The following is a 27,202-nucleotide window of genomic DNA, read 5'->3' as shown; positions in this document are numbered from 1 at the left end:
AGATGTCTGAGTTTTTTGACTCATTTTCCAACTGTCAGACAACTGATTTACAACATGATATTTACACCGTAGCTGTTTATTGTGTAGTAAGTGTTTATCCTTTAATGTTAAATCACTTCAATCAAATTTTCATGACCAATTTTATAATTATTTCAGCAATCACTACAGTTATTCTAATCACGCAGATACTGCTGTGAGACGCTGTCTTTCCGAAGTTTTGCTGCTGATCAATAAGCGGATTTAACTTCACACAAAAGACTGCTCATCTGGATTCACCGCAGGAGCCTCGGAATCCAGCCGAGGTTCGGGAATAGTATCTCTCTCTCTGCTTGTGTTCTTTTTCAGTCCTGCCTTTTCTTCATGTTCACCTTTCGTCTATTAATCCCTGTCTTTCATGCCAACAGGAATGGGCAGATTAAGGCTGGAAAAGTATTCACACGGCACGCAAACCCTTTGCACCCTTGCTATTTATCCCCCTCTCTAACCTACACTCAGAAAACGTCTGTGAGGATGTGTGCAATGTACGCGAGCTGCTATGGGATTCCACGTAGGTGCCCGACGTGTGTGGGTGATGCAGTGCTTTGCAACATAGAAAAGTATACAGTGAATGATCCTTCAATACTTCCTGTGATCCTGTTAAACTCAATGCTCAACACCCACACACACACACACACACACACACACACGCACACACACACACACACGCACACACGTGCACCTTTGTATTTCCATCATTTTACAAAATCTTAAACTACATCATAAACTGTAATTTATAGATTTATGGGGGGCTTTTGTTCCTTTGACAACGGAAGCTAATCTCGATAGTGTAACTGCATCAACAGTACACACACCATCAAACACACTTATTGTATACATACAATCTTCTGTCTTCTCCGTCTCCCTCCTTCTCGCTGTTTTATCTCTCTCTCCCTCACACACACACATACGCCACCACAGCTTTGCCTCTGTTTTTTCTTTTTTCTGTGAGTTTGCAAAAAGGATATGCGACACCTGTTAAGAACAGACCTGTTTGTCTTTGACACAGTCTTAATGGAGTTAGCTTTTAATTCCTTTCACTCTCCCCTGTCATTATCGTGCTTACTTCATCTGTGGGCACAGCTAAACCCGACCACCTACAAAATTGCACACGCGCACACTCAAGCTGCAGTTTTACTCTTGCTGAGCCTTTATGGGACTTCTACTGCAAAGCAAGCAGTCTTTCACAGATGATGGGCAAAGACTGGCAGCATCTAATAAAATGGTATTAGACTGTCCAATCTGTCCAATTATTTTAGGACCGATCCCTCTGCATTCGTTGTCATTGCAGATGGCTTGAGATATGGACTGCACAAGAAGACAGTGGACCACTCTCTCTCTCTCTCTGGTCACTTTCACATGTTTGTTCAGCTACAGATGTCCACAAGTTTGTGCAGACATTTCTTTTTTTCCCTCGAGTGGTGCTGGTGCTATTTTCACCAACCATTAGTGTTTTTGCACTCAGCAGACAGGTGAAGCAAAGATAGTGTTACTCAGGTTGACAACAGCTCCTTACGTGACTGTAAGTGAAATAAAAGCTGACAATACCAACGAAGGCTAGCTCTGGCCAGAGGATTAGAAGATCTGCTAATAATAATACAGCTCCATCCCTCAACAAGAAGAACAGGACGGCCAGCCTGACACAGTACACCTCCTGCCTTTTTTTTTCTAAGATTACCTCAGTGCTTTCACGGGGCTTGTGAATAACAGGTATACCCTGTCATTTAAATCTGCAGACACACACACCATGACAAAACAGGAAAGGTGCACATGTTTTCAGTCTTCAGTGTGTGTGGCCACAGAGCAACACAAGGAACAAAGGTCATAAAAACATCCACTAAAAATGTCCCCCCCCCCCCCCCCCCCCCCCCCCCCCACACACACACACACACACACACACACACACACACACACAAAATAAAAAAATCTATATTTGGGTATGAAGATGACCCACATGTCCAAAGTAAGAGTGAACTACAACTAGAAATACAACACAAATAGACTATAATGCCAGGAAGTCTGGTTTGATTTACAACACAACGCTTAGTTACTGTTGCTAATTACACAGCTCAGTGAAATCATCTGGTGCTGTCTTAGATGGTTGCCTACTCATGATCTATAGCATGTGTGTGTTCTACAATCCTCGATGAATGACTTACTCAGACGACTAAGACCGAATGGTAGTTTTCTGTCTGTGTTTTTTGTTTTGTTTTTTGCATCATGTGTCAAGCCAATGCAAGACAGAGCAACATTTAATTAACATTTATAATTGTGCCTTGAAGGCTGCCTCGATTTAGTGGCAGCTTCATCCGCAGCTGATTATGTCGCAATGATGAGGTTAATGGTGCTGGATATTTGGCTGCTTGGCAAACAGTAAACACGAGGATGCCGCAGGGCCTGCGTTGCTACTGGTAACCCCGTATTCGCATGTGAATGAGTAGGGTCTGTATGAACGTGTAAATGGTAAATGATCTTGCATAGTTCTTTTAGCTACATTCTGCAAAAGGTTTTACACCATGTTTCTCGTTCACACTCAGCCACGCACACACACACACACACACACATACCAATGGATGGGAAAGCACTTGCCTTCCTGCCATTGGGAATAACCTGGGGTTTAGTGTCTAGCACATTCTGTGGGGTCATGTACTCACTCGCCAACCCAGTGATTAGCGGACCTAAGTTGCAAATGCCCATGTGTGTACTTGGACATCTTGGTATAACGTTCTCCTGACAGAGCCACGTGACCTATTTAGTGCAGCCTACTTACATCTTTCCATTATGACAATGATTCACCTTTAGAGTTGCTGTGCACAACTTCAGCTCCAGTTTGGTGTCAGTAAGTACTTTGGAATTGTGCTATATTTAAAATCACAACCTCCACCAGACTGCCATGGCACACTGAGTCATACTGCAAGTCACAGGCTAGTTAGTGACTTTGTGTGTTACTCTGCTGCTCTGTTAGATAGATAGCACAAAGATACCACAGACAGAGATACCACAAAGTTGTTGAGCCTCTCATTTGGAGCAAACTGAGCTACAGCCTTTCAAACAGAGAATCGGGGGTTGAGAACCAGTCAAAATGCACACTTGGAAAGGCACATTTCAACCCACCCCACTCAAGCAATGCTGTTCTGCTTCACCAACCACACTTGACTTTCTGCCAGTATTACTGTAAAAGTCACTGCCCTCCTTTCCTTATTTCTGTCTACTATGCTGTCCTGCCTTTTCCTTCCTTGTTCCATCTTTTTCTCAGTTCTTCAGTTTGAGTTCTTCTTCAAAAAACCGCACGAATGAAATAACTGAACTGTACAATCGGGGTCGCATTTCAAATAGTCTACAACGCAGGAAAGCGTTCATTAGGACAGAGCACCAAGCAGCTTTTTACAGTGGCCATGCAGTTGAGAAATGGAACTGGTAGAGCAAAGACAAACCTGCAATCACATAAAGAATCAGAGAGTCACCCAGAGACCTGAAAGCCATTAACTCTGGTCGTGGCTAGAAGGAATGGGGTCTGCAATGGCCTATTTCTGTAGGCTCTATATCTCATCAGAGGCTCTCACCCTAGACTTCATGTTGTGTGATTTATTTGGCCTTAAAGTCCTTCTTTAAGAAAAAAAATTTAGCTGTGTGCAAGTATGTGCATGTGTACGCCTGGATGTGCAAGTCTGCCTCATCTATGTCTTCCATCACCCAAAGGCCTTGAGCCAGTTGCCATGGAGATGGGACACAGGTGTTTCAGTGGCTCCCCAGACACCTGTGATGTCATCATGGAACAGGAAGAAGAAATGGTTTCCGCTTAAAATTCCTCTCGTATGCAGGTTTCTTAATCTTTGCCACAACGGCTTACAAGTTTAGGCCAACGAGGATCTGGGTCACCAATCTGTGGCATGGCACTGAGTTTGTTTCACAAAAGTTCACTGACTGACCAATCTAGGGTAGCTGTTACTGAATAAATAAATATATATATATATATATATATATATATATAAAAAAACACCCAGCACGCCCCTGCGGGCGGTTTATCCTTCAAGCTCGGGTCCTCTACCAGAGGCCTGGGAGCTTGAGGGTCCTGCGCAGTATCTTAGCTGTTCCCAGGACTGCGCTCTTCTGGACAGAGATCTCCGATGTTTTTCCCGGGATCTGCTGGAGCCACTCGCCTAGCTTGGGAGTCACCGCACCTAGTGCTCCGATATTCATGTAGCCCCTTCCGCCGGGGTTACTTGCGTAGTAGCATTCCAACAACGCCCTGTTTTCGTCCCTTGCCCACCTCCTTCTTGTTCCAGTAGCCCACTTTTCGTCAGGGTGCCCTGGTTCCTCAACACCTGACGCGGACCTTGTTGATCCGGGCGACGTCCGAGCCGGCATGCCTTCATATTTATCTGTCTCGCTCATGTCTGCGGTAGGCTTGCTTAGCATAGGGGGTCATATATATATATATCCATCCAAGAATACATTGGGAAGATGGCCCCAACTGACCGTGTGCTCAGTGAATACCTCAGGCAGCAGAAACCCAAGAAAGAGGAGGGAGACGAGGAACCATCATGGAAGGACAGGCCCCTGCACGGTATGTACCACCGGCAGATAGAGGAGGTGGCTGATATCCAGAAATCCTACCAGTGGCTGGACAAAGCTGGACTGAAAGACAGCACAGAGACACTAATCATGGCAGCACAAGAACAAGCTCTGAGTACAAGATCCATAGAGGCTGGGGTCTATCACACCAGGCAAGACCCCAGGTGCAGGCTATGTAAAGATGCCCCAGAGACAATCCAGCACATAACAGCAGGGTGCAAGATGCTAGCAGGCAAGGCATACATGGAACGCCATAACCAAGTGGCCGGCATAGTGTACAGGAACATCTGTGCCGAGTATAACCTGGAAGTCCCGAGGTCAAAATGGGAGATGCCCCCAAGGGTGGTGGAGAATGACCGAGCTAAGATCCTGTGGGACTTCCAGATACAGACGGACAAAATGGTGGTGGCTAACCAACCGGACATAGTGGTGGTAGACAAACAGAAGAAGACGGCCGTAGTGATCGATGTAGCGGTTCCGAATGACAGCAATATCAGGAAGAAGGAACACGAGAAGCTGGAGAAATACCAAGGGCTCAGAGAAGAGCTCGAGAGGATGTGGAGGGTGAAGGTAATGGTGGTCCCCGTGGTAATCGGAGCACTAGGTGCGGTGACTCCCAAGCTAGGCGAGTGGCTCCAGCAGATCCCGGGAACAACATCGGAGATCTCTGTCCAGAAGAGCGCAGTCCTGGGAACAGCTAAGATACTGCGCAGGACCCTCAAGCTCCCAGGCCTCTGGTAGAGGACCCGAGCTTGAAGGATAAACCGCCCGCAGGGGCGTGCTGGGTGTTTTTTTTTTATATATATATATATATATATACACAGACACACAATGTTTTTTGCCAGGCAGGTGCACTCACAAAAGCAAATACAGTGCTGACAACACAAGAGGCTGTTGGTGATGGCACCAAGTGATGTGCACAAAAGGGCCACTAAATATCAGTGGGTGGTCAGGAGGAGGACAAGCCTTAAATCAATGTCTGCTAAATAATTTGAGTAGATTAAGCAGGCTATTCATTAACAAAATAATTAAAGACTCCCGTGCAATATCATTATCTCCATAGTGTTTTTTATGCAAAAGAATTTGTGATTAGCACCTTAATTCCTTTTCTCGCGATGACCTCTCTCGCTACACATGCACCGAGGTGGCTGAGGCACTTGGAAAAAATGGGAAACATCAGGTCTTAGGTCTCAACTCTGAGAGGAAATGAGCTGCAGCGTCCACCAATCACTTTAGATAATGGAGAGATTTATTAGAACGAGGCTGCCGCTGCTGCTGTGCCAACCCTAATTAATTTTCCTCTGCGTGTGAGAGAGCGGGAAAGAAGGAGAGCGAGGCTGAGAATGGAAAAAAGGAAAGAAAAAAATGGAATTAAGCGCAAATATATGCAAACAAAATTATGTGTTTTTCCAAACACGGCCACACAGGTAGGGATTTGTTACAGTGAAAGCAACAGGTTTCAAAATGCCTCGTGCGCCCTTCGTTTTGAAACGCTCTTAAACTTATAGATCAGACAGCCAAGCCCAGCCAGAGGGCCTAGGCCAAATAGGCCTCCTCTCTGTCAACTTCACCACTAATTAGAATGTTTACATGGGGCCACATATGTCTGTGTGCAAGTTTAAAGGATTCCTAAAGGAGCAGAAAAAAAGTTTGAATAAGTGAAGTGGTCCTGCTTTTGCCGAACCTTTGCAATTACCATAATGGGACTCAATTTGCATGTTTTAGGCCTAAGACGGCATCCTTTTCCTAACAGGGATGCTGAGCTACAGTCTTAGTTCTTCCTAGCAAGGGTTAGAGTGACTATCAATTCTATTTTAGCACTATGATTCACATTTACTTCTCTCCGTAAACATCATGAACAGAGTTTTAGAAAGTATGCAAACTAGAGATGGACCGATCCAATATTAAGTATCGGTATCGGTCCAATACTGACGTAAATTACTGGATCGGATATCGGAGAGAAATTTAAAAAAAAGGATCCGATCCATTAAATATCAAAAAAGCACCTCACAAAACTTGCGACACGCCGTAACTCAGCTCATAACTGTAGCACGTTGGAGCAGTGTGCTCACGTGATAGAGCGGCTGTGTGTATTTGTAGCCTCGCTACCAAACCAGCATTTCATCTCCAAGGAAGTTATCCCAGAGAGAAGTAAAGCAAGTGTGTAAGTTCATCTCTGAATGTTTGTAAAGCATTCCCGCGTTAAGCTTAACAACCGATATATGGAGCGACTGCCTCTTCTCTCTCCCTCCCTCTCCTGCTGCTACTTCAATCCTGAAACTGATCAATGATCAGCTTTTCTGTCGTGAGTACGTGTCTCTTCTTTGTTTTTGGCCCACTTTGCACCAGAAAGAGGAAACCAGCGGCTGAACAACAGCAGCACATTTAAGCTTGATAATCTGTTGTTAGAATTTATTTAATATTACTTTCTACACCAGGATCTTTTTCTACGCAGCTGATGGCTGGTAACTGTGCAGGGGCGGATCTAGCAAAGTTTAGCCGGAGGGACTGATAGGGCATGAACAGGGAAAAGGGGGCAAAAAGACATACTTTTTTTTCTTATTCTCATTTAAAATGTCGAGCTTTTAATAAATAATTATCTGAACCTTACACCCAAAGTTTTAATCTGATGTAAAATGCATAGAAGTCCATTACTGTATATAGTAACTGTTAAGTCTAATATACCCTAGTAAGCTATAGTACTTTTTCCTTTGGGAAGATACCATCTGTGCAGTCTGCAATTCTGTTGAAGAAAGATGTTGAATCTATTTAATTATTCTTGAAAAATAATTTATTTCTGTGCATTTTTTTCCCCACACTGCATCAAATTAAAGTTTATTATGTCGATTAAGCATCATGAGGTGGAGGGTGGGGGTGGTTCCCTTTTTTTTTTTTTTTGGGAGTTTGCAACCCTATTAGTTAGGTTGCTTAATATTTCTGCTAAGTACTCTTTAAAATACCAGAATAGGAAGGATGGAGCAGGTTTAAGTTTATTAGATTGATCAGTATTGCTGAACTATGAAATATTTTGGGTGCAGTGTATTTTTTTACATACAGGTATAACAGAATAGCTTTAGTGTTGTTGTTTATTTAAACTTGAGTATGAACTTATACAAAATGCAGCAAGATATTAAAAAAACAGTTTTATTGATTAAAAAACACTATATGGGATTCATATCGGTATCGGCAGATATCCAAATTTATGATATCGGTATCGGACATAAAAAAGTGGTATCGTGCCATCTCTAATGCAAACTCAAAGACACCTTTATTTTTAATACCCGGAAAGTGGAGGTTTATCAAGATGTGATGATCAAGTGGCTCATATACTCAACTAGTCTGCTGCCCATACTGCCATTATAACAGCAATTGACAATAACAATGCCTCACATCCTCTTTGCAAAATCACTGCCCCCAGTTCTTTTGTCGTATCAGTCTTAAATCCTGCCAACCAGCTTTAGCTCTTCCTTTCCCCTCCCCATAACACGTCACTATTTTAATCTCTTCCACATTCTATGGGCCTCACAGCAGAGTGATGGGTAACAGGATGGGAACATGTTGCTCACTCACAAAATGTTTTAACATGTAATCACAATGACTCCAGATGGGCACCGGGCCAACACGTTTGTTTTATTTGCAATTATGGCTCTGTCTTAACAAAATATCTGTCAGCAGCGGCTGCTGATGTCTCTGTCAGCGCGCAAGGGAAATTTATGTACGTGAAACATTAGCAGCCATAACTTGTGTGGAGATACTTCCAAGCGCTCATCATGTTTTATTATGAGTCCGCGCATGCATGTGTGTGTCTCTGTGAGTGATTGTTTTTTGATGCTGCGCTAACGCCTCGCCATACATCTTCGGAAAGACAGGGTGACTGGGCCGGCCCTCCCTCTAGATGGTGGTGTGGTGTAAATCAGAGTTGATTTGGCTTGGTGCCACAGATGTGTCAGCTCTCAGTGTCCAACAGGGTTCCAGCGAATAGGAGAGAATGTCAGTGACATCACACGGCATAGATCTTCCAAAAGGATATAGTATCCCCCTCTGCCTTTTGAAGACAGACTCCACGAGACAGACTTTTCGCTAGTGCCCCCTGCATGTCCCTACTATGGATTTGCGGCAACACAATGTCATCTCTCTTCCCCTCAAATAGGCCTGTCAGAGTATTTCCACTGGATCAAAAGCCCAGATGGCTACAGTCAGCAGGAGAGAGAGAGACAGAGAGAGGGGAAGCCTCCAGAATAAAACTGGAATGGAATCAGATGACATGAAATATACCGGGTTTAAAATCTCACTGTGCTGCAAAAACACAGACACAGATCTACATTTGTTCTGTCAAACTGATAAAGCTGGAGATTGTGAGAAAACACATAAAGAACAGAGCAATTAAGAGCATGTTTTCCTTCAAACCATACCTGCTATCCTCATGTTACAGTTGTTTTTTTTCCATAAGGAAGCATCATGCTGGTGCAATTTCTCTGTGATTGTGTGCCTGTGCACGCTTGTTGCCATGTCTGCTCGCTGTGTGTAATTTCTCCAGCAACCATGACAGAGGAGAAACTGTACAAAGTGTTCAGCGACAAAGCATTGTGTGCTCATGCTGCTGTTCCCTTCCTGCCTCTGCAGCAGGGACAAGCAGATTGATGCTACGGCAGCAGAACACTATTCCGCCGGCATGTCAGGTCACTGGTTGCACTCTGTGCCTCGGGAGAGAGCGCACAAACACGGCTTTCTGTTTTTCTACGCCCTCGTCTACCTCGTTCACTTTCACCTCTTTTCTCCGCTGGCTCGTCTTCCTCCCCCAAGTTGAGTTTTACAAAGTGCCACCTGTTATCACTAACTTTTTACTGCCTGCAGACTCGGTGAGTTTTCTCCTGTGACTAACCTCTCCGAACATAACACAGACTAGGACAGACAGCAAGGGCGCTTTGTATCAAGCCACAAGGTAAACAGTGGAGACAAAAGCACTGTAGAAGTCTATTAGCATCATTGATACCAGCGCCGCAAGAGCTACGCGATTTCAAGGAACAAAGGATGCGCGCATGAAAAGAATAAAACGCTATAATACGAGAAACGCAAATGAACAAACATGCTCACACACGTCAACATCAGGGACGTCGCACAACATCTGAGATCAGCCTCAGTCAGATTAGATCTACTTGAATTAGCATGAAAATCCAACTAGCAGACAGCGATAGAGGCGAGATTCCTCTGTGCACGAGAAAAAGATGAGCGTGGCAGCCCACAAGAGAAAGAGAAAAGGGCAGCAGATTGGGATGTAACCAGATATGTTGATATTTGTATTCCCAGTGCTGCTGTGGCTCAGTTTTGTAATTTACTTACCAGGACAAGGCAGCGTGCCTAAAAAGCATGAACACACTTTGAGCAACAGTATGAACAACGGGGATATTAAAAAGATAGGATGAAGACGAGATGGAGGCGAGAATAAATTGGGAGGGGAGGAAAAAATGAGACATGGGAACTCATTAACTTCTCTTTAATAAAGCCCGAGTCACACGGGGACCCTTTTATTCCTTTATCTATCCAGTCACTCACACACACACGAGCCAAACAATAAACTATACTGCCACATTGATCACCTCCAGATTACTACTCAGGTGGTGATTATAACCTCAGCTCCATTAAAAATCACTAACCCAAAAGAACTTCATTAATGATGGCATGTCCCCGACCTGTGTTACTGCAAATCGTGTAGCTCTGACAATAACCTCTCCAATACTTTACTCCAAGATCAAGACTCTGCTGTAAACATTCATGCTCAATATAACTATACTATAAAGAAAGCAAATATTTTAAATAACAGCACAAACTCTTCAAGAGACTCGATAGCTGCAAGGAGAAGAATAAAATATTTTTTTCTTGCTCTTCCTTGCAGCAAGCATCTTCGGCACGAGCTTTTCCACGATAAACATTAATCCTGGCACTAGGCCCAGGCCCGGATTCCCTTTTGTCATTACTGCTTGTGGGATAAGTTCACTCAGATCCTGAGGTGCAGAAGTGGGACTCGGATGGCTGTATCCTCTACAGAGAAGGAAAGCAGGAATTGAAGCTTTAAAGCGTTCTCCATATCTGAACATCCATGCCTTCCCTTGGGGCCAGACAGCAAGGCTAATTTAAGAAGCGTGGGCCCAGTCAGCTGTCACTAGCATCCGCGCTCATTGTCACACACAAACCCGCATGTAGGCACATTTATGCAAAAAACAAATAAATAAATAAAACTCATAGTGCACACATGCACTTGACTCAACACAAAGCTAATTACATAAATGTAGGCAACTGTCAAAAGTCATCATCTGTGAGTACAAAGCCAACCAACATGTTACACAACCTGGCAGTCTACTGTGTGGATGATGGGAGAAAGAAACGCAGGCAGACGAAGCACAAGAGGAATTGATTGGCTGACTAGCAACAATATGAAAGACGAAAAACAAACAATGACAATGTCTACTTAAAGTGGACCCTATAATAATAGTAATAATAAAAATATAGGCAGTGTGCAAAACTAATTGGTTATATATGTTTGATTATTTTTTTATAAAGCTTTTAAGTGGTCAACATGTGAAAAATTTGTACATTTTTGAGATCATTTGAGTTTTTTTCTTGTTCACTCAGTTAGGATCACCCACTTTGGACCAGAGATTTCACCACATTTCTCACTTGTTTCGCCATTGACCTTTGATTTGGGACATTGACTACATGTAAATCTTAGCTACGAAAGAGTCTAATGTCAGTCAAAAGAAAACAAGTCATCTGGTAGCTTTGATCATTATGCAAAAACACAAACAAATCACCAGGTATCACGAGAGAGAGAAACAGACAAAGGAATAGACATGATTTCTTTTTCCTCTGGTTTATTTCTCAAATGTTCATAATATCCAGCTGTTCCATGATCAAGAGAGATTTCACAGCTACAACATCCAATTGCCAGTCTCTTGGGTCAGTTACAGCCCACCCTATCAAATTCCCTGTCCACGTCAATGAGCTTCTGACCATTTTGTGCCACATCAGCCCTTCACCAGAAACATCAAAGGGACTTTCAAACTTGGATCAAATAATTCTAATAAACAAGTTGCAATGGTTGCTACCTGAAGAGTCCAGTCAGAAACAGTGCAATGCAATTTCTCAATAACTGTATGCAGGAATTCATTTCCCCCAAGATACTGTATGACATTCCAAAAACAGATTTCCATCTCATTGTCATGGTGTGCACCATCGCTCATTCACTCCGATGATACAACTTAGGGGTTTGGCACTGAAATATATTAACATTTTAGAATACATTAGCATACCCAAAGGGACCTGCGGTAACATTGATTACAAATAACTGCCTGCATTTAGATGCTGTTCTGTCTCTGATCACATGCAATATGCCTTTCACTGCATCTTGCCCTTCCTCCCACACACACATTGTCTTGGTGAGGCAGTCTCACCACCTGCTGTGAAGCAGGTGCCGTGATTTTATGCTCCCTTTCCCCACGCATGGCAGCACACATGCAGGCACATGCGTGTGCATGTGCATACGTGTCTTCAAAGACTGAGCTGTGAAGCAGAGGTGACAGGTCTCTGGTTCCATGCCACCCTCAGCAAATTCAGCGCTAATTGCACTCCCTCACTGTTAGAGAGCAACAGGGATCCAACATGAGCTACATGCGGACCCCAAGATAGAGTCATCTCCTTGGCAATGTGGGAAGAGAGAACAACCAAGGGGTGTTCACCTTGATATATGAGCCATTTGAACAAAATTCATGAGCAAAATAACCAAGGCTTTAATTCCACCGTGTATTCAGCTTCAACTCATGAACTTGCATTTGGCAGCCGGCCACGGGCACATGGAGAAGTTGGGGTTGTTAGTATGACAGCTGATTAGAGAGACGAGAGATTTGAGTGTGACACCTCTAATGATCTCTTCATCTGATTGACAGGTTAGGCAAGACTCCAATTCACACATCTCACTTCATCACAGAACGTGGTGGACACACAGCAAAGAAGGTCAGCATGTCACACACACACACACACACACACACACACACACACACACACACACACACACACACACACACACACACACACACATAACCCATACACACTGTTCCACTGAATGTTAGAGAAAAGACTATTTGCCTCCATAAATCCCTCCTGTGGCTTCCAGAATATTCCGCTATTATGTTGGCCCTAGCAGGGCTATTTCCTCCCCCAGTTAGCCTGTCATCAGGAGCATTGTACTGTATTGTCTGCGAGCGAGCCTAAATGGGACCTTTTCAGGGGTATTTTCAGGTACTTTCATGGAAGAATGGAGCGGATATTCATATCACATTTCAGTTTTTCTATTGCTGAGCAAATACAGTTTTGGACAATAACAACTCCCTCTAACGCACACACACACAAACAGACACCAGTACTTCCTTCGCTGACCCAAACGAACAAGTCAAGCACATTCCTGCTCCCAGCGATTTCCTCCATCTTTTCCCAACAGACAGGATCCCATTACAAGTCCCTGGCTTTTATCTCACTCGAAGGCAGCAGCAAACACTGTTGTACACATTGCAACGTGAAAATCCCAAACATATCCACAATGCACAACCATTTCCAAAATTGTTCTTGAAAAATTTGATTACTCCAGGCTACTAAACAAGAGCCAAATGATCAGTTCTTTTTTTTTTCTTAAAAGAGCTGGCACGCTGCAGCAGGCTCTGCTAATTGAACTCACACAGATCCATGTCGTGATTATTGGCAATTATCTGTCAATTAGCAATGTGCTGATGTCACTGCGATGTGAAAGGCAGCGCAATCAGGAGCTGTTAGCATAGAAATGGTCCTCCATATCAATGACCCGATCTACTCTCCACCTGAGATGGGAGCACACCGTACAACCGCACGTCCATGTGTGTTACAAATCTCCAGTGTAGCTGTAGCAATTACAGCATGATTTCAGCTTGCCAGTACAATTTCATATCTACAATGCTCAGGAGTTTGGGGGACATTCTAGGGTACATATAGCCTACCACTCGAAATGACCTTGACTGAAACCCACTTAACCCCTTCCTCAACAGCCCAATTATGGCCCAATTACCACCACTGGTGCCCCATTTCTTTGAGGCACATTTAGTCTAACAGGAATACTCACATAATGTTCTAGAATTTTGACAAATGTCCCATTGAAGGTAATATTAAATAAAAAAATACTCCCTAAAAGCGGCCGTGGGCTTATAATTTTAATGGCTTGTACTATTTAACCTATAAATGCCCGCGTGGTGGCAAAATGTCCAACTTTAGGACGTTTTTCAGCAGGGGACAAACCTTTTGTTTGCCCCTTTAAATGTTTAAAACAAACACAAAGGGACACACAGGAGATGACAAATCATCCTAGTATCCAAAAAACACAGCCAATCCATCACACAGCCACTCAGCTCTCAAATAAACAAAGGACGCTTACGACATCTGTCATTCCCTCCCCATGCTTTGATCCATGATATGATCGCAATGCCATACATCCTGGACGATTCACAATCAATCTGTACAGCCAAGACAACAGAAAGAGAAAGGACGCTTCTTGCTTGCGCGTCATCTTTTCTGCTTCTTTTTTCCCCCCTTTTTCTTTCTCTCTTTCTTTTTTTTAGATGCATTATCTGTCCGTCAGACCATCCATCATGCTCTTCCTTTTAGAAGCTGCTAAAGGATGTTTATCAAAGAGTTCAAAGAGATTCACAGAGCATTGCATGAACCACAAATTGATTACAAAAAACCAGAAAGTGCAGAAATGTAAGTCACTCTCCAGGCTCCTTTTAAATTTTCAGCCATCAGTAATAACAGAAAAAAGGTGTCCACTTCGGGCCAATCATTGGCAGGTGTCTGAAAAACATTTTACACAAGCTTGAATTTCCTCGCACAAATACGCACACAAGACACACTCAAAGACTCACACAGTGACCTTGTCAGGAGTTATAACCATCACGCGAAGAGAGCAATACACATCTGTGCCTCTCTGTTGCACCTCGGGTAAAGCAAGTTCACATATCAAGTGGCTTCCTTAAGTGCCAAATGAATGGTGGGCTGCTGGATTATTTGAGACATGAAAGCATTTTCTTGGGTCAGGCATTTTCTTTTCAAACTTTCAAACTAAACCTGGCTTTCTTTACAAAGAGATGAGTCATCAACGGTCACATATTCACCAACAAACACACAGACAAAAAAAATTTGCTATGATTTGATCAGGTGGAAAGAAGAACTATGAACATGAGTCTGCAAATCGTAACAGCCTAAGATACTCACGCACTGCTTTTTAAAAAAAGGAAGTACTTTCCCTATTTTCCCTAACCTGTTTAGTGTTGTCTGAGGAAAGAAGGACTAAAGCTTTCGTGAGGAGAACAAAAGCCTGGGAGACTGTAACACTGTAACACACCCCTGCATGACTCTACTAAGCTAACTGCTTTTTGTCTAGACATCCGCTTTATAATCAGTATTACTTAGTCAATATTGTCATTAAGACACGTTGGAACATGATATACCCACTTGAAATATATAGTTGGGACAAACTCAGCAACGTGATTCATTCAAACTCAAGTACTCTAATGAAGAAACGATACCAGTTGCAGGTAAAATTCTTCTCACACAAAGCGAAATCTCCTTCTGTTTAACAAGTACTGACAAACACACCAACAAACACATAAAAATGAAACTAGATTTGTTTTTTTTTGTTTTTTTAACACACTTTCTTAAACTGACCATTCCACCATGAAGTTGTGTGATGGATCATATTGGAGATGATGCTGGCGTTAGAATAGGCACCGCACATAAAACAGAAGTATGCATGCTCTATGCAATTCCCCAACCTGCAGATTTTTGCTATTCCAACCCTGAAAATATAGTCATGACACAGATCTAGATTTATAATTTCAATTGCTGTTATAAGCACGACTTAAAAAGCGTATATACAATAACACAAATGGATTTAACCTATTGATTAGTAAACACAAGTGGTCAGATAACAGCTGAACTATATAAATTAATAACATTTTATAGGTTCTTTTTTTCTTTTTCAGGTCTTCCAAGTTGTTTTTCTATTTGTTAAACCATTCACAGGACCAGTATGGGAAAGTCTTGGGCCACCACTCATTTCTTTATAGTTTGCTTCCAAGGATTGGGGCATTCTTGTAACTTGTAAAGCAGCCTTGAGCAATAGTTCTGCAAGCTTTCTGAAGCTCTTTCAAGGTTTATCTTTGGAAACTGGCTGCCTTTTCACTCATTTCTCTGTCCAGTCCTTGCACTTGACCATTTTGAGAGGAACGTTTTGTTTGTTAAGCCTCTTAACGCTGACCTATAAATTATTCAAGAATAAATAAATACACCAGTCTCAATAGATGAACAAGTATGGTGTCTAAACACGGCAGGCCAATTTTAACTTGTATTTTTAGGCATTTTATTACCAGCAGCCTGCCACAAAAACACATAATTTCTTCCCATTTCTTTAGTTCAATCAATAGAAAATGCCAACGATAACACAGTTTGACAAGCATAAAATAGTATTTGTGCAACAACAAGGCAATTCCCAAAGAGCTATTAGTCGAAATCTTGGCACGTCTCTGCATGGCGCGCAGAGATATGTGCAGCGTCCTTAAAAAAACAGATTAAACTGGACAAGTGGTGGACAAAAGAGGGACTGTCAGACCTCAAAGACAATCTACAGCAGATGGACAACATCTGAAAGTCATGTATTTAAGAAATGTAAATCATGATGATGTTTGCACACATTTCAATAAATTACTCCACCTAGTTCTTATTTTGCTTGCAAAAGTTAAAGAAATGAGGTGTGACGCAAGTCATTTTCATAGTAATGACATTGGCTTAGGTAAAAAAAAGAAAAGAAAAATAATAAAGAAAAATCTTGAAAATACTTTTATACGCCTACTGACTATATCATAACTATGTTATAACCTTAATCAGTCTTCATCAATTTTCACTGTTAAGTCTCAGTTTTTTCTAACTGTGTGTCTGTCTTGGGTTTGGTCAATGATTGCATCTGCCTTAAAAAGTATGTTGTTTTTGTTTTGTGGATGTTTTGATGAATAAAACAGTTTTTTGGTGTGTTTGTATGTGTATGTTTTCTTTTTTTAATTACACGATCTTAACTAAGTGATCCCTAGAACAGACACACAAACTACATCTGACAATTTGTACAGCACAAACACACACATGCACATCATGCACATCCTCCCTAATTAGGCCTTTACAAATCATTCAGCATTACTGAACTTGTTCTGTAGCAAAGCTCTAACACTGTGCTGGAGGGGTGTTTAGGGAATTTGGTGGAATTTTTTATTTTTTTAAATAATATCCAATCGACATCTTAAATGTCAAGAATGTATCTTTTGGTTTTAACTGAGCTTCCTCTAAAATCGGTGTGACATAGTTGTAAAACACCAGGAAAACCGCTCTACAATTACATTCAGCTTGGCTTAGTAGGAACATTTATCATCTTGACACGTCATCAGCTGAGTGCAGCACGGCCGGAGTGGAAAAATGAGCACATCTGTTCATTCACGTCCACATCCCACTTTACGTTATTTAAAACTACCTGACTGTGTACCATATGTGTACAGTATATTCAGGCAGTTCATCTCCCCAGCTCTCAGAAATGGACCGACTCCGCCCAGACATCAGTGTCAATCTGCTGAGTGGGTGTCTAACAGTGTGTAAAGCTCACATCAAAGGCATGCCGCTTTAAATGCAGAAAGCAGGGAAGGGACAGACTTCTTAAGAATAGGGAATGAGGAGGAAGAGAACAATTGAAGAGGGGCATGAATTTATACCGTTCACTGAGCCCCAATAGAGGTTTGGGAAAAGAGTGATTTACTGAGTCTGCTAACTAGCTGAATCAAGACATTCTTCAGAAATTTCAACTGCAATTGTAACAACTAAGCTTGCACTAACAGCAAATACACAAACTACTCTGGCTAACAGCAACAATAAAACCTCTCTACATCAGAGTTGTTGTTTTTTTTCCATTTTTTTTTAAATCACAATCCCCATAGAGAGCTAAGGAGACGTACTCTCATAAAAATGACATGTAGCCATACGCACTCTAAAGGCTGGATGTGCTTAAGGGTTAGCAGCCAGAACCACCAGCCTCCTCATTAGCACAAATAAGATTGTAGGCAGATACAGGCTTATCATTTGCTCCCTCTCTGTCTCTTCGTCCCTCGTCGCCTCTGTTCTCTTGCACAAATGAGTCCTAATCCTTGTCCTCTAGCTCGCCGCTAACAAAAACAATACCACACAGAGCTGTCAAAGGAGAGCGCAGAGGAAGGAACACAGCAACACTCTCTGTGAAATATATATCATCTCCTGCAGGGTTAAAAGTGTAAGTTGAGGACGTTTGGTTTTGAATTGAACTCGGGATGCGTCTCATTTAAATTAGTCCCTTTGGTCCTGGAAGGTCAGCAATATAGACTCGAATTAACTTGGCTATCAAACCAAACATAAACATGGCAAGCTAAGGAAAGAAAAATCTCACTAATAAATGAAGAAATCCCAGTGTGTGTGTTTCTCTTCAGTCTTTTGGCCGCAGTGGTTTGGATCCAAGTAGGTGTGATCCTAAGTTTGAAGTTAGCTGGATGAGGTGTGATGTCAAGGGATTTGTGACCCCACAGATGATGTCACTGTGTTTTTTTCTCAGAAATGATGTCAAATGAAGATAAGTGTCAAGGATGCCGTCCTGATCAAAGACCCCACAGTTTAACAGCTGCATGTGACGCAGAAAGTAAGGCAGCAATCAACAGACATTCACAGGCTTCTGATTCCTTCTTCTCTCTGCCAAAATGAAAACAGAACTCCACACCCAAACAAACCACCTTTGGCTTTGTTTCACTTAGGAAATGCTCCTCACACCCTGTCAGTTTCCTTAGTTGTACTCTAGCCAGCCAGCCCGCTGCCGGTAGATCGAGATACTGTCCGCTCATTTCCCCATTACCCTCTATGCTTCAAATCAATAGTTAATTACCTCCAGAAATGCTCTTTTCTTCTCCAGCTAGAAAAGTGGACAGCACAGGGCAGGCTGAAATTTGCCTGGCAGAGAGATTCAGTGTTATGCAGGGTGAAAACTGTCCTCCCACCACTGCTACTTATTGGCCCATCAGTGTCCCCCTTGGAAGCTGGCATTCCATTTTGCACTGCGCAGGCACTTCATTTTTCTCCACCACTACTTTCATTTCTCTTGCTAATGGGACACAAATGCAGACACACAAATATTCGTGCACAATTTCTCTGACACTCTCTTGCCACGAAGCCAATGTTTAATAAGAGATTACATTTATGGTGAGGAGAAGGGCAGGCGAATAGTGAAATATGTCCACATGTCCTGAACCTGGGAGAAGCTCTGGCACTTACTCATTAATAATGGGACAGGCCTCAGGCCCAGGCCCTTAGCTCTCAGTCTCTGCTCGTTTCCTTTCCACACATCAAAGCTATGCATGTCGTTGTGTATGTGTGCGCTGCGAGGCTCTCGCACATTTACAACTGTACTTGTGTGTGTGTGAGAGCTTGTCAGTCCCTATGAGAAACAGCCTGTAGAGGAGCCGGCTTTTATTTAATCAGAAGTGGAGCAGCTTCCACCACCAACCGTAATTTCAGCCCTATTAACGTTCTGCCTTTAATTCCTCTGAGCGCTGGAGACACAGCATCCGCTGGGCTGCTAATTCACTTTAAATGCAAAAGTCCCACAGTTTTATAAAATTCCTGCATGGTGGCAGCTTCATATATTGCACATCTAAACTTCTGCAGCAAGGGATTTGCTGAATAAACACAGTGTGTAGTTATCAAGCATGTACTCTTAGCTGATATTCTTATCAGTTTGATTGTAGACTTTAAAAGAGACGTTTCAAGTTTCCCACGCATTGGAAGTCACAAAAACACTGATTCACTACGTGTTCTTGCACCACTCCCTTCCTACTTGTCGCCCTTAAGCCTTAGATTTTGGGCTTAAAAGTCATATTAATTCATTCTGGGCCAGACTTAAAAATAGATCTCATTATAACAATCATAAATGAAGCTCTTTCTGCCTGCACGCCTACAACCCCAACAGTCTCGCTCCTCTCTTTCTGCCAATGCTGTGCCTGTTACATCTTCAGGACGACAGGCTCATGTTTCACTTTCCCTATAATGCTTTATAAATGCATCTGTTTTTAACCAAAAACGTCTGCGGGGGGAAGGGGGAAAGATGGGGGGAAAAAACTGGGGAGAAGAAGGGAGAAATAGCCAGTTTTTCAAAGGCTGTTAGGTTTGGGAAATAAGAGTTTACAGACGGGAGTGTACCCTGCGCTTACAACCACAAAAAACAAATCTACAGCCAAAATGCAACTAAGAAGGCTAAAATGCTGTGTAAAATAAAAACAGAGTGAAATAACTGGCAAATTATTCAGGTGGAAGTAGCACACTTCATTGCAAAACATGCTGGAATATATATTTCTACTTAAAATACCCACGCCATCCGAATTAATACTCCCACAGCCAGAGATGGTGCCTTTTGTACTTTGCACTTTGGCTGCCAATAAAAAAAATAAAAAAACAATACTCTGATCATAATCAATATTAAAATTCTTTTTTTAACAGGATCAATATCAACAGTGATGCACACTTCACCCTTTTTGAAAAGGTCAGTGAAGCTCTCACTTCAACAATACCGAATTATCAAAGAGTGAGATTAAAGAGATCAGAAATGTTAACCTGGCCGATGCACACGTCAACGTTACCTGTTTAACTATTAGCATTTACCTGACAGCCACATTAGCCATGTGTTACTGTGAAAGTAGCGGCGCGTTGCTATGGCTAATGCTAAAATGGTGACATGAAAGGTGAAGCTAGGTGATAAATGGTATCCGTCGTGCTCGTCTGTAGACAGAGGTTTAATATAACTACACAGTTATTTATGTCTAAAAAAGTATATTTCCTAAAGTCTACTGGGAAATAGAAAGAAAGGGGTCTATCTTAACAACTTTATTTGATCAGCAATAAAAACATGGTGCCATATGTCTTTTTTTTTTTTTTTTGCACTATTAACAGGCTCTTAAAGGTTGCACCCTCATATTAAATTCATAAGAACAATCTAACAGGCAAGAAGAACTTCTGAAAAAGTCAGTAACAAGCATTTTGGTCCTGGGTTGACTCTGAGTTGGTGAGGAGAAGCTGAAATGGACAAGCTTAAGGGACCATGGGATGGAGGAGAGGTGGTTGAAATGGTGCTTTAAGTATAACAGCCTCAGGAGCAAGGCTGCGTGAACACTGGGAAATAAGACTCGGTGATCAATGCTTTTTCTTCTCACCTCTCAGCTCAACAGATATTGAAGAGGCTCCCCTTTCCTGCTGACTGAACAACTGTCACCCAATCTGTAGGACAGGTGATAATGGAGAGGAAAAAAGGCCTCTGAGACTGAAAAAAAGAATTAGAAAAAGCACATTTTTCACACTACCATCCATGAGTGGTGGAGAAGCTGGGTCACTGCAGCCAATCAATAACCTGCATTGCCATTTTCCTATACTAGGTGTGGCTTGGAGGGTTCTCTCAAAGTTTGTGCTCTTGTGCACATCAAGTCTAATCACTGAGCGCGCTGCGTGCTTCTCTCCCTGTTGTGTGCTCACCATTTGAGCGATCTGGCTTCACCAGCAAACAGATGACTCACACAGTTTGAGGTTGAACTGTGTCACGAGCGTCACCGCTTTCACTCCTGTGCTCTAATGCGTTTCGTATGTTGCTGATGCAGTGGGTCTGCTTATCCCCGAGATCGTACAGATAAGGCCGTAGCTCTCGTCCCACAGTCGGCCACCTGCTCAGATAAGGGCCAAGCACGAAGCAAGACGGGTAGGAACCTAACACTGCTGATAGCATCGCCGCGGTAAATCTCTGGGCTCGGAAATGCGTGGACGACACTGGAAAACAGCGTCGTAAAGAACATGAGATATCCACGATGCAAGTCCCATTTCAGTAATTAAAATGGACCGGGATGCAGAGGAGACGCTTGCAATACAGCGCATAGTGCTTTATTTCTCTCTTTCTATGCTCTACCTTGACAGAACTCATTCTCACACTGGGGAGGGGGGCTGTGCACAAAAAATGTGCACATGCATAAGCTCCCAACCTGCATCCACCATCTGGCCATCCCATGGCTCAGATGTCTCTGGGGTAAGGTGAACTCTGAGGGGTGCTCTCTGTGGATGTCACGTGTACGTGGGCTTTGAGGGAAGACAGTGAGAAAGGAAGCAGAGACGCAGAGAATGAGGAGGAGGAAGTGAAACACATTTTGAAAATGTGGGAAACCCTTCACAGAATGTTCCTCGCACTGCGTGCGCTGGAAGTGTTATAGTTTCACAGGAAAAGAAGCACTTTTGCAGGACTGCAGGTACACAAGCTGCACGTAGGGGGTTTGCACTGGGGGTCGTCATAGCTCAGTAAGCTGAGTAAGCTATGTAAGCGAACCTTAACAACAAGTCGTCTTTTCACTGTGGGCAAAATAAAGCCTCTATTATGGGATGAGGCCATGTCTGCTGCCCCTGCCAGCTATAATGTGTTTTAGAGCTATACTCACAACATGGGGACCCAAACGCACAATACACACATGGCTGTAAAAAACAAGGGAGAAATTGAATTCTACTTCAGGTGGTCCCAGGTCAGCAGTAGCGCCTGCGGCTAAAATACACACGTGAGCCCCTCACACAAATAATGCTTTATGTCTTTTTACACTTACCACATCAACCCACGAGCCTCGGTTCAGCTTTAATTCCTTTGTTATTTTTGTCTAATAATATGAAATGAGAGAGCAGAGGAAAAGAGCAATCTTGCATTAAAATCCATTAGAGACTCAACAGGATTCTTTTTGCAGGCTGGCTCCTCTGCACAGCTGGTGAGCGCGCACAACTTACACACTGAACAGTAGAACATTTTTAACTCTGCTGTCACAAAGTATGAGCTCGGTTTTCAATGCAAGGTTTAAAGGGTGGGAGACGACAGAGGAAAGCTTGCTGAATTATCTGCACAACATGGGGAGAAGCAACAGGTCATCCACAGTGTAGTACCCCTGGAGGTGAGTCAGTGTGTTGCTCAAGGACACTTCAACAGAGCGGTTACTTACACTGAGACAAGCGTACGAACGTAAGCTTCTATACTCTCTCCTCTGACCTCTAATCAACCACACCACCACTGCTTAACTTAGCTGACCTGCATAACCTACAACTATCGATTAAGCGATCATAATTGCTATTTATTCAGGAGTCTACAATACATTCTCTTCCATCGTTTGAGGATGATGCATCACCATAGTGCAGCGCAGCTACTTAGCACAGCATCCTGGGGGACTGGTTACAGCACATTACTAACATTCTCTTATCATACTCATACTGAATAAAACTGCTGTTTTACAATGCTGCGCCATGGCTCAGACATCTACTGTATGTCAGATCCCTGATATAGCAGGGTGCTCGTTTACTTTCTTAGCCCGGTTCGTTTACAGTCATCTCATTTGTAAAACATGCATACCGTATCTTTTCTGAAACTCGCTGACCTCTCTCTTTCTGTCTCGCTCATCGTTTTATCTCATTCGGTCTCTGTCTATCTTCCGCTGCTGTTTCATCCTCCCTTCGCTCCACTCCAGCTTTCTCCACCACCACATTCTGGGCCGGTAAATGAGCGGGCTTATCTGGGCCTAATTGGTTTAAGGGCAAACATAAATAAGCAGTGGCTTTCTAAGCAAAGCAGTATTACTGCTGCTGTTGGCAAGTAGTGCATGCATACCAGAGAGACAGTGAGCTGAAGAAGCGATGAGAGAGATGAGAGCGGAACCGGGAGATGAGGGAAGAAAACTAGGAACAACAGAGTAGGGTAGACAAATGAGGAAAAGAGGAGAGCTGTGAAGAAAAGTGAAGATAATAAGGAGAAGTCTTTTTTTCACTGCTACCATACAGAGCCCTGTCTTCACACTTAACTGTTATAACCTTCTGCTCTGGTTCTGACCGCCTCTCTGCACCTTTTCAATAGCTCGCCAGTGAATGTGTTTCTGTAAGTTGATATTTTGCCTTGATGTGTGGTGTAGTATTTATGCTGCAGCTGGAGTTTAAATCCACCTTCGAGACAAATAGACTGGTACTTATATAGTACTTTTGTATTCAATTTGAATACTCAAAGCACTTTTTTTACAACAACCCTCATTCACCCGCTTTAAACTAACGCTCACACATTCACACTGCGGCAGATTCATCGGGTACACTACAGGAATTGAACCACCGTCCGTCAACCACCTGATATGATGACGCAAGCCACTCGTCCTCCTGAGCCACAGCCTACCGCCCATGCAATCACACTTGGAGTACTTCTTCCTTATAATTTTCATCCCACAGTTCATCAGTACGTGGTCTTGAGGGTCTGAATCGATGATGTAATTGTTGTTTACTACGACCATATGCGTAAGGTCAAATAAACCATTCAATTCATCACAATCAGCCTTCTATATGGTCGTGGCTCTAAAGTTACACGGATACCCCGACACCCGCCGCATACAAACAGATCCCTGACACTTTGTGATTATCAGCAGATTTGGACTAATCAGATTAAGGGTGACAGGATAGGCAGGGATAATGTGATCAATGGCCCCCGCTCAATCCCTCTCGCTTTCTCTCTCTCGCACACACAGACAAAAAAAATGAAAGAGCAACAGATTGGAGTTCAGATCAGCAAAGATTTTAACCTTCCCATGGGGCAACCTCCTTTCAATTAGCATCAAAAAACAAGGAAATCGCTTTCATCCTTGTTACTGAGGTAACCCAGGGGCCATCTCCCTGCCCATCTGCTTCAGTCCCATCCCGTTTTTTTTTTTCAAAGCAGAAATCCCACACCTCTTTCCAAGCAGGGAAATTTTTTTCCTCCCTCTCATCCTCCACTCATCTCTCCAAAATTACATTTCTTGCTGTCATTTCACACAGGGTAAACATTTGAACCTCAGAATATCCATTCTTGCAGAGGTAGCAATTTGGGCCTGGGCTTGGTATCCATATCAGTGTCGAAATCTGATGAGCACAAACAAGAAAGCCACCGCCAAATTATAGAGTACCGCCAGAGCTGGGGACAGCCCAGGAGGAGAGTTGTAAACGATTAAAGAGAAAACCTGTGTGTGAGAAAACACATTTTAACTGTGCTTTTAATTTACTTGTTTGTGGGAGTGGATACAGACAGCCAAGGGGAAGCCGGTGTGCTTTAGTGTATGTTATATTAGAAAGAGGCTGCTACTGTACAATAACACGAGAGAAGACACTATATATCCACCATGCCTCTGGGCTATCCGTGCAGCAGATAATGTCGCAGGCAGCAGCCTAGTGTCCGGTCCCTGGGGTCCCACAGCGGAAATGAAAAACATGTTTAACTGAGGTGATATTGGCTACCACTCTACTGACACCAACGCTTGTCCAGATGACTGTGAGAGGGAACAGAAAGGAAACAGGAGCAGATGCGGACACAGATAGAGAAGGAGGAAAGGAGATGCACGAAGAGAAGAAAAAAATCAGGGCATAGTCGACAGAAAGGGAGAGGCTATTTTTTGTAGTTGCTTTCCAGTTGTAAAAAGACGTAATGCAATCCAGCATAAAGTGCATCTTGGGAAACTTCCCATCAACACAGTCTAATAGAGTTTGCCTCGCCAATTCAAAGTGCCACAGAACAATGCACGGTGGATTTTCGTTGTAGTAATTTAGTTTAATTTAAAAAAAAAAAAAAGGAAAATAAATGCGAGCGCTTGCATCCCCCTGAGAAAACACTACTTAGGGGGGAAAAGGAAATATAAGAAAATAACATAAATAATAACGGAGGCTTCTGCTGGCTTGCACTTATGTATAGAATAAAGATAAACAGTCACTGATAAACTATCACACGCTGCTGTGAACGCATTTTAATCATGCAACGTCTCGTTCTTCACAAGTACGAGTTACACGAGCGGAGCCGGAGGATGCTGCTCTGAAATAACTGGATGCCCACAGCGACCCACGTGCATGGCATCGCTCTGCATGCCACGGACGCAGCGCTGCCTCACACAGAACCTTGCATGCATCCCCCACATTACAAAGCGCCCCTCGGAGAGAGTCATGTCCACATATACGGCAAGTATTAGTCCCAATTTCTTATTTACCTTCCATCGCAGAGGATGTGATGACCAGCACGCATAAGAGCGCAAACAAATCCACTGTCATGGCAGAAGGGTAGTCTCCACAGCCTGTCCCCCAAATAACCAAGACGCACGGGGCGCGTCAAAAAGAATCCCAGTTGTCAGAGCGGTACTCCAGCAGATAGCCTCTGTTGTGTGTCACATTTCAAGCCGTAGTAAACAATGTGTGACAATCAGTGCGAGGAAGGAGCGAAGTGTAGCGAGCAAGGGGGTGCGAGGCAGGGAGGGGGTGTAGGTGGAGTAGGTGGGGGAGACCCGACATTGCCTGCTCACAGCCCCATTAGAGGGCCGGGGCCAATCACCGACTGGTAGCTGAAACTCACTAACCAATCGGTAACCCGGCGCTCCTCCCACCGCACATTGTCAAAACACAAAACTTTTCCTTGACCTATTTGAAGCGGTATCCGCTACAGTGAAGGGAAATAACGCCACCAGTCGGCTCAGAGCTGCACCTACAAGTCAAGCAAACCTAGAGTCGAGCTTACCCCGTAAAGCTTGACTCTGACTGTGAGAACCACTTGCTCTGCAGCCCATCCACCTTTGGTTCAAAGTATCATTTCATCAGTCTCTTAAAAATCACAGCTGATTTCATTTTGAATCACTTTGAGTGGACTTCCCAGATACGCGAATGAATAATAAAGCTGATTTTATAGCTTGGCAGCTTCACTTGTGCCCACAGGTTCAAGCCCTATTTGCACTGAAAATGCTCTTTAATAGCTTTGACAAATTCAGCTGTACCTCCTAATGATATAAAACAGGCGTTGCACATCAGCTCCCTCCCGTTGTCCCCGTCACCCCTTTTGTGTGCGTCTGTGAGGCAACAGATGGTGCACACAATGGGCTTTTCCCTGCAGGGACACAGAGGGCCAGGGTCCGCTTCAGCGGAGGGAGGGACAGTTGCTGCCCTGTAGCCCAGAACCATACACCTGTCTTGGGATAGATGTGTCCCCCTACCCGTGTCCCTGGAGCTGAAGAATTGGGATGGAGTTGTTAATCTGCAGCCTGAATAGGTCTGAATTTACCCCAGGCCACTGGCTGGCCTAATACTTCAGTGCTGTCCCTTCACAGTACACTGTCCCAGATACTTTTCACCTGCTTTCGTTTTACTGGACATAAAGGATGACTTTTATCTTGGGGGTTTTATTATTGTCCACAGCTTCTAAAATTACTGTATATGTCTTAAGGTTATAGCATAACGGAATACACTTAAATATGTGCGGCATTTATCCAACAACACTTGAGCTGTTTTGACTGCTTTCTATCTCTTTTTTTATTCTGCTCCCAACCTTTGCAATGACAAAAATGAAAGGTGACTCACATTTAATAAATGGTTGTCCCAATTGTGGCAAACTCCAGCTGATGAACTGGGGCAGACGCAAGGC

At 43.3% G+C, this 27,202-nt stretch overlaps 1 protein-coding gene across 2 annotated transcripts in view; it reads right to left on the bottom strand.

Moving 5' to 3' along the window:
- Positions 1-26,137, bottom strand: part of ephb1 (EPH receptor B1) — a 171,248-nt gene extending 145,111 nt beyond the window's left edge. For both annotated transcript variants that reach the window (XM_026150315.1, XM_026150316.1), the window contains exon 1: positions 25,785-26,137. In XM_026150315.1, coding sequence (XP_026006100.1) covers positions 25,785-25,845 — 61 coding nt within the window. In that variant the 5' untranslated portion in view covers positions 25,846-26,137. The remainder of the gene's footprint in view (positions 1-25,784) is intronic.
- Positions 26,138-27,202: the final 1,065 nt, after the last annotated feature.

The sequence above is a fragment of the Astatotilapia calliptera genome, chromosome 18, assembly GCF_900246225.1.
Source record: "Astatotilapia calliptera chromosome 18, fAstCal1.2, whole genome shotgun sequence".
Classification (NCBI taxonomy): domain Eukaryota; kingdom Metazoa; phylum Chordata; class Actinopteri; order Cichliformes; family Cichlidae; genus Astatotilapia; species Astatotilapia calliptera.
This window is presented reverse-complemented; position numbering and strand designations above follow the sequence as displayed.